The sequence below is a fragment of the Electrophorus electricus genome, chromosome 7 (assembly GCF_041902795.1).
Source record: "Electrophorus electricus isolate QZ-2024a chromosome 7, ASM4190279v1, whole genome shotgun sequence".
NCBI classification, from domain to species: domain Eukaryota; kingdom Metazoa; phylum Chordata; class Actinopteri; order Gymnotiformes; family Gymnotidae; genus Electrophorus; species Electrophorus electricus.
The window spans coordinates 35,285,730-35,301,010 of NC_137503.1; the positions used below are offsets into that span (position 1 = coordinate 35,285,730).

General features: G+C 42.1%; 1 protein-coding gene across 20 annotated transcripts in view; it reads left to right on the forward strand.

The window, feature by feature from the left end:
• The first annotated feature begins 1,225 nt into the window (after window positions 1–1,225).
• Window positions 1,226–15,281, forward strand: part of adgrg6 (adhesion G protein-coupled receptor G6) — a 44,498-nt gene continuing 30,442 nt past the window's right edge. For 7 of the 20 annotated variants that reach the window (XM_081717890.1, XM_081717893.1, XM_081717894.1 and 4 more), the window contains exons 1-5: window positions 1,229–2,398; window positions 5,347–5,435; window positions 10,385–10,747; window positions 11,947–12,552; window positions 14,916–14,963. In XM_081717890.1, coding sequence (XP_081574016.1) covers window positions 2,304–2,398; window positions 5,347–5,435; window positions 10,385–10,747; window positions 11,947–12,552; window positions 14,916–14,963 — 1,201 coding nt within the window. In that variant the 5' untranslated portion in view covers window positions 1,229–2,303. Of the gene's footprint in view, window positions 2,399–5,346; window positions 5,436–10,384; window positions 10,748–11,946; window positions 12,553–14,915; window positions 14,964–15,281 lie in introns of all 20 variants that reach the window. The other 13 variants (XM_081717884.1, XM_081717885.1, XM_081717888.1 and 10 more) reach the window with 5 other exon arrangements.

A 15,281-nucleotide genomic window follows, 5' to 3' on the forward strand; every position in this document is an offset into this window, starting at 1 on the left:
GTGAGCTCTGGCCTCGGTGAACCCGTCTGCCTTGTTTACTGCATGTGGCCACGAAGCAATCAGTTACCCCAGAGAGTTCTGACCGTCCTCTGCTCAGAACTGGTTCACTGAACTGCCAGTGCTGATGCAGATTGTTTTCTCCATTGCCTCGTCGTAGGCTGCAGTCCTACAGAACAGCCCGGCCCTTATCTGGGCGCCGTCTCACCCATCTATGCAGGCGTCTGCATTTGCCTGATTCTTTTCCTTCCTTGCTGTCAATCACTCTGGAGCAGGAGGCAAATGAAAATCATGTGGGATTTTCCGTGTGCATTCTGGCTTGCTTCCCAGCAGCCTGTGCACTTGAGTGCGGTCATGTGACTGCGCACTGCAGCATGTCTCGTTTTCCCTCTACCGCCCTCCCCAGATGGTACTGATCGGAGGTCCTTTAAAGAAGGAGAATGAAGGCACATCTTCATTGTGTATTCTGATGGCACTTCTTTTGTCAACATCAAATTCACTGCTTTTTGATTGGTCATGTAACAATAACAACAACAATCATTATAATAATAATAGCATTATATATTCTCTGACAATACATATTTTAATATCTATGGGAGAATGGTGGATTTGTAGTCCTATCACAGCAGTTGTGTGACGTGTATGCGGTCTGGATAAGGCGCTGTTATCTGATCTTTGCAACATCCTGCACGTGGAAAGTTTCACATCATCCTGTCCCTTCACAAAGTTTAATAAAGCTGCTGCAACAAATGTAAAGACTGCAATTAGCATGTTGAATTATTCACCAGGTAAAAGCCTGTGACGGGGTCAAACGAAAGCCTAGTAGGCACCGCGGGCCCATTCCAGTGAGGCGCTGCGCCTCTCAGCAGGTTTGCGGGTGTAACTGCGCTCGTTGGCGCTGGGGGCGCTATCGAGAGCGCCATCCCTCTGCTCCATACACAGCGCTCCTGCTCGCCGCTGCATCTACCCCAAACCGAGGACAGGTTATTCAAGTTGTGTGTGTGTGTGTAGCGTCGATGTAAAGAAGAGCCCCAAACAAAGAGAGCTCTTAAAGCTCTTGTCCTGATTTCAGCACCTGATAATGTGTTCGTTTTTATAACATCCTCTTACGTGAGGCGTACAAGTTGATGGAAAGTTTCTAAAGTTTTCTAAAGTTTTCAGACTGCGTGTGGACCAGAGGAAGGCGATGATCGTACACAGAGACCAGCCTCAATGAAATCATGTAAGTAGCTCTGGGCTGTGGAAGCACTTTTAACATCCCGTTTCCGAATAGTTTTCTCCGTTCAGTTTGCAGCTAAAAAAAATTCGTTCTGTTATTGGAGCTGTTGGCGTGGACTGTCCGTCTTTTGCGCCGGTTTCCCCGAGACTGCAGGTCTTTTGCGCCGGTTTCGCGTTATGTTATGAAACTTGGTAGTTCAGTGAGTAAAGCTCTCGGGGATAACTCACTCTATGCTGTGAATGCAGTTCATTTATTAGGGAAAAGTTGATACCAAACGACCTTTCTAAATAAATAAATACATACATTCCTTAATTGCATCGGATATAAAGTAGATATAAAAAAATTACGTAGGAAGAAAGTTGAAGCAGTGTTTTACAGGCGTGTAGTAATAATAACGCTATTATGTAATGCTAAGAACACAGAATGATGTCCAAGGTGCTTTGCAGTATAAAGCTGTTTATTTAAGACGTGTGTGTGGTTGTTGTTGTTTTTTTGTTTTTTAAAGATCTTATGTTTGCCAGTATGAAAAAAGATAATTGCCATGTCTGAAATGTCTAATATGGCTGCGTGGTTCATTAAATCAGATTCCCGCAGGTTTTCATGGTAGAATTGAGTTGTTTAAGCAGGAGGGGCTGAGGACAAACATCAGCACCTTCTGTTTTCTAAACAAGACTTACAGGTAATAAGACTTTCTTCTTTGTGTGTATGTTTGGAAGTTTCGTACTGAGCCCTGTTGTGGACGTTGCAGAATGTGTGAATGTCAGGACTCAGGGTTTCCAAGTCACTCTTATGGCTGATGAATCAAGGTCTTTATACAGTTCGCCCGGAGCACTGAAGTCTCACCCCATTCATACAGATCTGCATATTCCAAGGGGAACTTTCTGAACAATGTTCATGTTTTTGTGTTTTGTATAATGTCACACATCGCATGAATCTTTAAAAAGCAGCAGATAAATGTCTGCATTCTGCTGCTTGTTTGAAGACCCTCAACTGCTTTTGTAATTTTTCCTGCTTTTGCTTGATTTATCTTGAATCAGTTTTGTTCCATTTTGTTGTCATTCTTCCATTTTGTGGATAAAGGCCTTTGATGCCCTCTGTGAGGAGCCCAGTGGCGGCCTCTTCTCCCGTCTTTATGCTAACCTGCTCCGTGCTGCTGCTGTCCTGCACACTGAGGGCGCTGAGGTCAGACTGCTCTTCTCTTACCTGCCTGGTGCTCACACACGCCCCACTGAAGCAGGAGTCAGACTTAATGTGGTCTTAAGATTTCTCACACTCTTTCAGTGTTGTTACATTAAACACAACATTTTTATTACGCTGGGGCCCTGATGGAAGGAATATTTCCATTCGTTCCTAATTAGGATGTTGCTGAGCCACAGTGATGTGTGGAGTGGAAGACTTTTAGGCTTCCCCCAGCGGAGGTTTATTATTCTGTGAATTTTACATGTAGGGCCTCACCTTCCTGGAAGGTGGTTGTGTTGGCTGACACGTGAGGCCTGCTGTAGTCATCCTGCCCAACCACGTCTGTAGTCCCCTAAAGATACATTGTTGCGCTGCAACATTTGAGATGTTTTGATTAAATTGATTAAAGTATAACTTAACCTATCAATTTATATTCAATCAGTTAAAGTTTTTTTTTCTAAGAAATTGTGCCAGTTTATTTTCAACATAGTTTATCAACTTGTAAAAAGCTCTTTTTTAGAAAACATGGTTGTTTAAGGTATAAAGCACATGTACTGAAATATAGAACTTGGTTGGCCACTGTAATTGGGTGGGGCTTTCAGACTTACTCAGGGCTTATCTGTAAAACGTGTGAGGGGTTGGACCTCGTCCTCTGCAGCGAGACAACACAAACCAGCAGAACACATACAGAGTCACACACCAGCATGAGTTACCACTGAGAACACATGTAATGTTACCTTCAGAAAACATATTTCTGCTAAAGCTGTAAGCTTGCAAATGGAGTCGTTTTGAATGGGTTTGAATGGACATTTCTGAAGCTAACAGCACAGATGACATCATACTCTTCATAGGTGACATCATACCCTTTGTTGAGCTGTTTGCATTCACTGTAAGTGGTCACACTGCAGCCCTCCTGTGCCACTAAATGTTCATCTTATGAACATTTTTATCCCATATGATATAAAGTTCCAGTGTTTTAGAAGACTTGTCATTCCAACATTTGCCCTCTCTGTGAAGTGACATTTCTGACAAAGAAATGTGTTGCTAATTGTGATCAGTGTTATTGATGTTATCAGTACTTGCAGACTACATTGATCTCCCTGCTGTGATCTGCTCTACAGATCAACAGCTAACACACATTGGCACACAATAACCAAAAACGTTCTAAGTAAAGCTAACGTAGCTAACAAGGTCACCGTAGAACAGAGAACTTCCTTTAAGAATAAGGGAGGACAGAGACCGTTGACTGATGCTCATCAAAACCTGTTATACGGCAGGTCAGATGCACCACCGAACACCTCACTAACGGCAAAGGCATTTGGTGAAAGGACTGTGTGTTCATTGTCCTTAAAAACATATGGTTTGGAAAAGAGACTTAGAATATAAGGGTAACAGTTTTCTCCATTTACAGGAAACCAAAGGTTTGCACCATTTACTGTGTGTGAATGGAAATACACGTGTTTGCAACATGGGAAACATTTTACCACATTTCGCTTCTGCAGTTTTAAATGTGAGCATGTGAGTGCTGAATGTGAGTTATAGAGGCACAGCAGTTAAATATGTTTAGGTTTTCTGTCCGAGGAGCGGTGTGTCTGAGGCTCGGTATGGAACATTTCCTGGAAAGTGTCCATGTTTTTAATGTGCCGTACTTTGACTCCACAGTTGTGCTGATACTTGATCTGCCTGATGCTCTCGTAAACGTACACTACGGGTGAAGATTTAGGATACAACGCTAAGTTTGCAAAATGATTTTTTTTCAAGACAGTAAATTGATTTTTTTCAAGAATAAGACATTTAATGGAAGTGTTTCAAATAACTGACTCTTAATTAGTTTTTTGCTTAAATTCTGCATTCATCAAAGTATCCTGCTGAATATAGCAACAGCCTGACGTTCAGAATCAGAGACAGAGACAGAGATAGATACATTGTTAGAGACAGAGACAGAAACAGATACCTAGTCAGACTCAGAGACAGTCAGAGTCAAATCCTTCCTTGTATGAAGTCTATTACTGGTGACTATTACTATAGACACTCCAAGTCTATAACTCCTTCACAAGTGTTTTTGTATAAGATGTGCCAGGTTCATTCTGTCAAAGCTCAGCTGGTGAGAGTCAGTGACTCTGGTACCAGAGCATTTTCAGTACATCCTACAGGTAAAGAGTTAAAGCATTTAGCCTGAACAATAAGTGTTGCTTCTGTACTTGGCCTATACAAATATACATACCACATGGATTTAGAGTATGGGTGTATATAAATTAATAATAAGTAAATCAAATAAGATATGTTTATGCAAACTAGTGTAAAATTCTTTTATTGTGCAAACAGAAAATGCATTTGTTAAAGTCGTGTGTTGTGGGAATTCTGACAACGAGGAGTGGGTCTGATGATCTGTTATGTGATGAGGCTGCTCTCCCAGTATTCTGTTGAGTGGGAGAAAGAAAAAACTTATTTCCATGCCAGTAATACATAATGCAAACCTTCAAATCGCTCACTCCCAAATTGTAGACACAAGTGTGAATGAAAATATTGTACTCTCTCTCTCTCTCTCTCTCCCTCTCTCTCTCTCTCTCTCTCTCTCTCTCTCTCTCTCTCTCTCTCTCTCTCTCTCTCTCTCTCTCATATATTCTCTGTCACTTTCAGTTGGCTAGTTTCTCACTAGTCATAACTGGTTTTAATCAGTATTCTGCTGTATGCCACAGCTGAGGAAGGTAAAGGAACTTCTTTCTGTACTGGGAGGTCTGAATGGCTCTTGAGTGATTTGTTTAAATCCAGTGAGGTGATTTTTTTAGTTTCAATTTATTTTGCTCCCAACCATAAGAGTACTGGAGCTGTGGATTGTTGTGAAGGTAGCTGCTATGTTCTGCTTTCAGTCATCTTAAAATGGGAACAAAACCGCTCCCTCACTAGGCTTGTGTTCATTTATTTCCTTTTTTTTGTCATATTTGTGACAGGGTTTCCTACATCAGCGGCAGGTGGTGGAGATGGAAGTTCCGTAATGTTCTCGCAGTCGTTCTGCTGCTGATATGTGTTGGAAAATCAGGTAAAAAACAAACAAACAAACAAAACCAAATTGTTATCTATGCAACCATTGGTGTTATTAAGATGGAGTGGGATGTGCAGTTTTGATGTAAAACACATTCTGGTTCTTTTGTTTATTGTCATTTCAAGCTTCCAGTTCCTTTCTCATGCCTCATTTTTCCATGGCCTTTGTGCTAACACTCTTGTTCATGAGTATGCATGTATGTGTTTGGTCTTTATCTTTTTGTTGGGTGGTATTAACTTGCTGTTTTGTTTTGTCTTAGCAAGTTATAACTTATCTTTTTTCTGCATTTCTGCTAGCATGATCTGGAGTTGCAGTTCTTCCCTAGAACCTGATATCCATGTTGATCCAAACCTGATATCCATGTTGATCCAAACCTGATATCCATGGTGATCCAAACCTGATATCCATGTTGATCTGTTATATGGTGTTGAAGGGTGCATCATAGATAAATCTTTACATATCGCTCACAAGACATTACTGTAATTCCCTCAGAATTCCACGGCTTCCCTGACCCATGACCTGGAAGGAGAAAAGTACAGTCCCTCTCTGGCACTGGTCCCTTTGCGGTTGTTTTGCGCAGACAGACGTTTAGACACAGACAAACAATGAAAATGTAAATAAATAAACATTTGAAACTGAAAGGAAACATTGTGAAACATTCCTTAGGGGTCACCTCTGACCTTTGACCTGGTCTGTCCATCATCCTAAATGGTTCACTTTGATGAAGGTTGTTGGCATGAGGAGGTGCTGTGGTCTGAGAAACAGCCTAACCCTAACCCTAACCCTAACCCTAACCCTAACCTTAATCCTAATCCTAACCTTATGGGTCGGATAATGTGTTAGAATGATTAAGGTTGTTATAATACTCTTGGGTCTGATAATGTGTTAGACTGGTTAAATCCACTGTGTCTTTGCTCCAAACATGCACTGGCGCTCGATCGATCAGATGTTCCAGAAGATTCATAAAATCAGTTTGTTCAGGTGTTTGTTTGCTTTGGCAGGCAAAGCAGAAACCACGGCAGCTTCAACGTATGGATGGGTGACATGTTAAAGACCAGCTAAAGGCTGGATAAACAGAGCAAAGAGACTTCTCACATTCTTTAATGAATTCCAGTGAACACTAGTCCTGTTGAAAATATCAGTCATCTTTTGTTTGAAGAAACAAATTCATATATTTGTTCGTTGCACATAGTCCTTGTTAAAGTTGAAGTCTATATTACTCAAGCATGAAATCTGGCATAATTATTTGTTAGTAAATCTAATTATTCCCATTGTGTACAGGGTGTTGGGGGGAATCCCACACGGTGTTGCACAGAGGTTTGTTATTGAAAACAGATGTGATAACAGCACTCCAATGGCACTGAGCCTCCTGCACACTCTCTGCTGTCTCCTAACACTTATGGGTGTGTTTCTGGAGCTCAGCCCCAAGTTTGGCATTATTCCAAAGCAATGACGAGAACACAGTATATGGAGGGTGGCGGAGGGCTGCTGTCAGTAGTTTATCACAGCTGAGTGTGTGTGAGGTACACACACACTCAAGTCAAACAGCCCGGTGCCACCCAAACACTCTCACAAGACTCAAAGACTCGAAGACAGCTGAAATGAAGCAGTAGAGTGAACCATGAAAGATATATGAGACCCTGTGGAGAGAAGGTGAGGTGCAGGAATGCCAGGTGGAGCTGGAAGGAGGGAGAGAGAGGGGGAGGGGGAGAGAGAGAAAAACACCACTGACGTGATATCTTATCTCTGTCCCAAGAGCGTTAGGTCTCATTATCCGCACTACATATCTGGATTTCCATTCTTTAGCTACATTCCACTGCTGCCTGTGAAAAGGCTCTGATCAACTGCCCACAGTAATCAGACATTCTCCCACAAGCTTCATTGCTCCACCCTCACCCCAATCCTCCTCCCTGCCTTATGGTTCCTCACCGTCTCCATGCACACGTCATAGTAGCAGCACTGAAACAAACTTCAAAACACAAGCTGCTGTTGTTCTGCCAGTCCAGTGTTGACAGTGTCCACTGGGCCAAGCAAGTAGCTGGTAATGAGATTGTCACCTCTGTTCACAAACAAGTAATGAATGGGGAGGTGGAGAGTGTTTCTGGGGACCAGGCCCAGGGATGTGTGCCGGAATGCCAGAATACAGGACATGTCCCTCCTGCTTCGCGAGAGGATGGGTTTGGTGGTGGGTGAGGGCAGCTTGTTTTTGCCGGCTTGAGGCCGTGTGCACGTCTGTATATCAGAAGGGGTGTTCCAGTGAGCTCACCCACTCTCAGAGGAGCTGTCTCAACCATGGGTCTGATTGAAGGTCTGAAGAACCCCGTATATACAGGAGGGTGAGGTTACGCATATGGGGGAATGTAGGATTTCTGTTTAATTTCTTGTTTGTTGTTTATACAAAATTAGGTCATTGAGCTGAGGAGAGACACACAGCTAACAGCTGTCTCATAATGTGGCTGTTATATGTTCGTTTTGGCAGTATGTGCTTGGTGGCTGTCCAGGTAACTAATAGCAGGATCTAAATGCAGTTTCTTTCTTCCAGTCCTTCTCAGGTCTTTAGAGAGTACTGGCGTGCAGGCACACGGGGGCAAACATTTTTACCGCCATCTTCACTGGGCCCTTAGTTCACACAGCTGATCATCTTGAATTCAGATGTTTAAATCCTATATAATCCTTCAGCATTAATCTATTAATTTATTAGATGCAGCTAACTGAAAATCACAGTGTCCAGGATTAGTGGTTCTATCATTAACGATTAGTGGAACGTAACGGGGCTTACCTGGAGATGCACTGCCAGATGTGAATCATATTCTCTGTCTCTGTGTGGTCTCTGCGCGGTCTCTGTGTCTCTGCGTGGTCTCTGTTTGATTTTCATTGCATGATCTCTGTGTGGTATCTGTTTGATATCTACGTGACCTCTGCATGGTCTTCACGTGATCTCAGCATGATCTCTGTGTGGTATCTGTGTGGTATCTTTGTGGTTTCTGTGGTCTCTGCACGGTCTCTGTTTGATTTCCACGTGGTCTCTGCATGATATCTACTTGATCTCTGTGGTCTCTGCATGTGACCTCTGAATGGTATTGGTGTAGTCTCTGCATGGTCTATGTGTGATATCTGAGTGATTTCTGCATTGTCTCTGCATGGTCTCTGTGAGGTCTTAGTGTGATATCTTTGTGATCTCAGCATTGCCTTGTGTACTCTCTGCATTGTCTCTGCATGGTCTCTGCATTATCTCTGTATGTTTTCAGTGTTATATCTGTGTGATCTCTGTGTGATTTATCACAAACCTCTGTTTGCTCAGCATTATGCCTCAGAGTGCTGAACACTGTGCATCTCTGTGTAATTGATCACAGAACACTGCATCTCTGTGATTTATGATAGTACACTGCATCTCTGTGATTTGTCACAGAACACTGTGCATCTCTGCATAATCAATCACAGAACACTGCATCTCTGCATAATCAATCACAGAACACTGCATCTCTGCATAATCAATCACAGAACACGGTGCATCTCTGCATAATCAATCACAGAACACGGTGCATCTCTGCATAATCGATCACAGAACACTGTGCATCTCTGCATAACCGATCACAGAACACTCTGCATCTCTGCATAATCAATCACAGAACACTGCATCTCTGTGTAATCGATCACAGAACACTGTACATCTCCGTGTAATTGATCACAGAACACTGTGTTCTGTTTATTTTTATCTAGTTTTTTTTCTTTTAGCTCTGGTTTCAGGGCCTCCTACACTTCACTTTTAGTCCTGGACAGAGAAGCAAGATTCAGATTCACTTTTCACATTTTTTCTCCTGTTTGAGTGTTTGTACATTCTGAGCCCCAGTCTAAAGCACAGTTCAAAGTCCAAATCCACTCTGAGCTTCATCTGTTGTTGGAGACGAGAACCAGGTGTCTAAGGAGTGTGGTGTGTGAGGTGAGGCCATAAGTCAGAGACTTAGTTAATGACACTACCGATCAGCACTGGGAGCTCTTAACGTGGAATCAAATCCCAAATGTCCTGTTCATCCTCCACGTAGTTTATCAGGTTAGACTGCACACAGTGAACTCCTGACGTCTGTCAGTGGACTGTTAAAGCCCTGGTGAATTGTGTGTCTAACTACTTTTGTTGTTTTGTCCAAGGTAACATTACATTTGCATAAATCTCTGCCCCTGTATTCATATGAGACACAAATCCTCTGCAGTGGAAATATTGGTTAAAATATCAGCCATTAAAGAAGATCTTTAATAACTGAAATAACCATGAAATAGTTTGCAGAGATGCCTAAAAACAACACACATTCCTTATTTGTCTCATTTATGTTCACATGTCATTAGTTGATGTAGATAATTTTGTTGATGACTGAGATAAGTGGTATGAAGTCTAATAGCAGGTATGAAGTCTAATAGCAGGTATGAAGTCTAATAGCAGGTATGAAGTCTAATAGCAGGTATGAAGTCTAATAGCAGGTATGAAGTCTAATAGCAGGTATGAAGTCTAATAGCAGGTATGAAGTCTAATAGAGTGGTGCTGGGTTGTGGCTCTGACACTGCTTGCCTTTGCCAGGGTTTGTATGGTTTTGGGCTCTGCATTTTTTCTTTTTGCCAAGCAATGTGGGCTTTTGCTCATAATACGAGTCCTGTAAGGCACTGAGAGTGATGTCTAAGTGTTATAAAGGAGAGTTGGACCTGTGCATTTCCCACTGAGCTGACTGTGTCTAGCAGATATAACTCAGTTACAATTCAGCCATGTGTTGAATTGACACTCTGTTCCTTAACTCCTTGTCCTAAACAAACTGGCCCGTCAGTCCTCCTACCTGGTTCTGTCCGTACTCGCGCGCCGCGTCTGTCCTCTGCACGGCTGTCCTTTTTTCCCTTTGTCTCCTTCTGTCGTCCCCTATTGTCCATCGTCTCTCAGTGACATGCCCCCTGTTTTGGTCCAGCAGTGCTGAGCGCAGTGCTGAGCTGTCACAGGTCCTGCCATGAGGTGCTCACCACCTCTGAGGGTATCTTTACATCCCCCTGCTACCCATCTGACTACCTGCCCAGCCAGTCCTGCTCCTGGACTCTGCAGGCTCCCACTGGATTCATCGTGCAGATCACATTCCTGGACTTTGAACTGGAGGAAGCGCAGGGCTGCATCTACGACCGCGTCGTCGTCAACACCGGCCAGGGCAGCGGTGTTCCGTTTTGTGGCCTGACGGCCAACGGACTCTCACTGAACTCCAGTGGAAACGTGATGGTGGTGTCCTTTATTTCAGATTTTAGTGTCCAGAAGAAAGGCTTCAGTATCAATTACAGGCAAGGTATGTCCAAAGGCTCAGCGTTTCCCCCCTTCAAGCTTAAACATCTATTATGATGTTTGTTTCTGTTTTGATATGATCTTACAGTTCTTTGCCAGACATGCTGTGAAAACACAGGTGTGTCCTCCACTGTTCTACAGCGGTCTCAGCAGTTAGGCGCTTTGTTTTGATGCGCATCATTTGGTGGATATGGTGGGTGATACCTGGCATAACTCCACTGCTGTATGTCATCGTTTCTGCCAGGGCATCACCTAGCAACAAGAATCACAATTTAATATATGTCTGCTTAATCATGCATTATATCAGAGTGGTCTTTTCATGTTATACTCTGAATTTTCTTTTATATTCTTAATGAAAGGCATTATACTTTATACTATATATATTATCTATTATACTATAAAGGTTTTATACACTGTTGCCTCGTTGACAAGCAGATGGAATCATAAATTGAGTTTGTACAGGTCTGAAGATAAAGGTTTGTTACATACTGAGATTTGTGACTGAGGTATCAGTGATACCTGCTTTTCACTTGCATCATCTCAGGTGCATTTTTTTTTACATGGGGGGAAACTGCTAAAATTGAATGGCCATGTGTAAAAACACCATTCCAAAACCATTCCAGTACAATTCCAGCACAATTCCAACACCATTGCAGCATCATTCCAGTACCATTCCAAAAACCATTCCAAAACCATTCTTTCCAGTTATGATCTTACTCTGGTATCACCATCCAAACTCTGTACGTAGCCAGGCCCAGTCCGGACTGGTAGGGGCACAGTAGGTCTTTTTCCGTCTATTCCAGATGGGCTCTGCCACTGGTAATGTAAAGACACAGCCAACAGAAACAAGCACTGAAACAAAATGTCACATGTTAGATTAAAGACAGGAGCTTTGAGCTTGAACATGGAATATCGCCATCGTCCTCTGGAAAATCTACCAACATCAGTAAATCTACTGACAGTTTTGTCTTGGTAGGATTGTTTTACAGTATATTTTAATCACACTTGTCATTGGGTATTTTAAGGTGTTAATTCTGAGCCAAAAAATTGTGGAAATGTTTATTCAAACCTCTGTTTATTTTAAGCAGAGGTCATAGTTAAAACATTAAAGAATTCAAATGGCTGAAAGGGCCATTTTTCTTTATTAAAATGCCAAAGTTGAACAGTTTGGAATAATCCTGTGTTGCTGTTTAACTTCTCTAGTTGCTGTGGCTCTGAGGAACCAGAAGGTCACAGTGCCCCAGAACTCTAAAGACGTTGTGAAGGTTTCTAGTTCTGTGCCCATCCCAATCCTGAGCGAGTTCACCATGTGTTTCGAGATCTCCCGTTTGACCCTGAAAGGCACAGAGGTCATCTTCTCCTACACAGAAACTGGAAAAGGCCCCACGCTGAGCTTGGGGAGCACCGGGAACACCATGGAACTGACCGTAGGCGGGAGCACATGTCCTGTCAGTGAGCTGCTTGCTCCTGTGGACATCACCTCCCAGTTGCAGCTCCTCTGTCTCACCTGGTCCACAGTCAGTGGCCGTGTGGCTGTGAACTTCAGAGGGAACTACCGAGCCAAGGTCTGCCTGGCCCTCCTCAACGTTACCGTGGCCAGTGGAGGCTCGCTCATGTTGGGTGCGGCGGGAGGAACAGGCAGGAACTTCGATGGCATCATCTACAACTTCCGTCTGTGGGCTGTGGCCATGTCGTTCTCTAACCTGTCGGCACTCACCTGCGACGCCGTGGGGAACGTCGTGGACTGGGATAATGGCTTCTGGGACATCCCCAGCTCCTCAGCACAGACAGACACCAGCCTCAGCTGCAGTGAGTCACATGGGCTGCACCGAGTTAAGGCCACATCACTCAGTTCCACACAGCACAATTGTTGCTTGTCATCATGCTGCTCTGATTTTAAGGTTTTTGTTTTTTTTATCTAACTTTGTGAATGTTGCATGTACATTTAGCTCTTCAAGCTGAAAACACTATATTCTAAACCCCTTCATATCCAATGGTGATAAGACCACTGAACGAGATGATGACAGCGAAAGTACTGCACACTTCTGAGCTCATGATTTGTAGTCATCTTTAAAGTTTACATAATCATGACTCATTCACTTAACCTTTTAAACTCTCACAATTCAGTAATTGATGGAATTACTTCAGGTTTCCAAACATGTGGGTAGGCGTAAGGATCGTGATAAGTATTGAACTATGTGGAGAGGTCACGGTAGGGAGGAACAACCTACTTCCACATGATGCGAGAACTTCCTGAAACACTAATCATTGGTTAGACTACTGATTCTTTAGTGTCTAGTGTTCAGTAATCTGACAATATTTTCCTTATTTGGATGACATAATTAATCACACAATATGTATGGTTTTGTACAGGTGTTAATTCATTTGTACTAAAAAAAAAAAAAGGAATAGAAAATGTGGAAAATTTCATAAATGTGAAAGGTTATATAGGAATTTCTGCCCAAAGTGTTCTTACTTTTTATGAATAAGGCCCATTGTTACCAACTTACCTCAACAACTTGGCTTCTGTCAACAGCACAACTAGAACTAAATATAACAGGCTTTAGCCTGTGAAGTACCAAAGACTTGCCACAGATACCTCACTGGATGCTTAGGATGAAGTGATCTGCATCCAAGACACATTTTTAATATGTTTCCTTTATTATTTGCCATTAATATGTTTGTTTTGGACTTGAAATGACTCGGATAATGATTATTTCCAGATGAGAGTTGTGAGAAATGGCAGGAGTCATCACTTTAGGATTACTATGTTATATTTCCAAATCCTTGAAATGATTATTCAAACCATCTTTTCAGAGCTCCATAGAGCACCAAAGTTTTAACATAACACATTCATTCACTATTCAGAGTTTAACATATCATTGACTATACAGAGTTTAACATAACATAGTCACTACCCATAGCATCCAGAGTGCACTTTGAACACTTGAGCAGTGTCTGAAATCACGTGCTATGTGTAATGTGCAGTTTAAGAGCAACACTAGTGTGTGGTTAATCTCCATAATATTTTTACAGTATTGTAGTTATGAGGTGTGTGTGTGTGTGTGTGTATATACACACACACACCTCATAACTACTATATATATATATATATATATATATATATATATATATATATATATATATATATATATATATATATATATATAGAGAGAGAGAGAGAGAGAGAGAGAGAGAGAGAGAGAGAGAGAGAGAGAGAGAGAGAGAGAGAGAGAGAGAGAGAGAGAGAGAGAGAGAGAGAGAGAGAGAGAGAGAGAATAATAGTATAGTAAAATATTGTAGTATAGAGGTATATATAGTATAATAGTTCAAAGTTCAAAGAGGTTTTTATTGTCATTTCAGCTATATACAAGTACACAACAAAAAACGAGACAATGTTCCTCCAGGACCATGGTGCAACACAAAACAACAGTGCAACAGACAACATGCTACACAAGTGCAAACAGTCCAATATAGTGCAAAAATGTCATTAAATAAACATTAAATAAACAATAATAAATACAGAACAGGACAAATACAAAGTATAGTATAGCATGGTGGTACGTGATTTCAGATGTGCTCTAGCTCAGCATTTCAAAATGTGGTTATGGTTCATTTTTGAGTAAACCCACTAAACCCAACAAACCCACCTGCTACATTTACATTTACAGCATTTTGCAGACGCTCTTATCCAGAGCGGCTTACAAAAGTGCCTTGTCATTTACTCCTAGAATATATCCTAGTATAGTATAGCAGACCACACCACACCCACCACAGCACACGACACACACACCACACCCACCACAGCACACGACACACACACCACACCCACCACAGCACACCACACACACACCACACCCACCACAGCACACCACACACACACCACACCCACCACACCCATCGACCATGAGGAATTAAACTGATCCTCATTTTGTTTGAAATGGCAGTACATGCTAATCATTAGAAATAATCTTGATGCCTTACATCAGTATTTAAATGTTTGAATGCCTTGATGCTCTGAAGGTTGATGCTATTTACTTTACTTGCCTATCGTGAGGAGAACCGTCATCACTGGGTCTACCCATGTCCCTGCTGTTCTGTTCCTGTGCAGTTGCATTTGTTTGTTTGTTTGCTGTGAATTACACTACTAATATCTTGTCTTCTTTTCACAGTCTGTTACCCACATTGCATACATTTAACAACAGCTGCTTCCTCTAGTGGTGAGTGTGATGCTAACATGCTAAATGGCTAGTCAGGCTGCAAATGTGTGCATGTGTTTATCACCAATGTAACGTGCTCCTCAGAACGAACTACCTTGTGTGTGAAACGTACTAAACGTCTGACGTAGATATGGAATGATGCATGTGACGAGGACCTTGTGAACAGTCAAGGACAATTCCCTCAAAATGGATGAGGAAGAGGACTCTACTATGAGATTGCATCATGGGAGATAAAGTCCCATGTTGCTTTTAAAATTTTATATCAAGCTATGTCCTTTCACGCTCCTTAAATGGTCGATGTTTATTCCTTCTCCATAC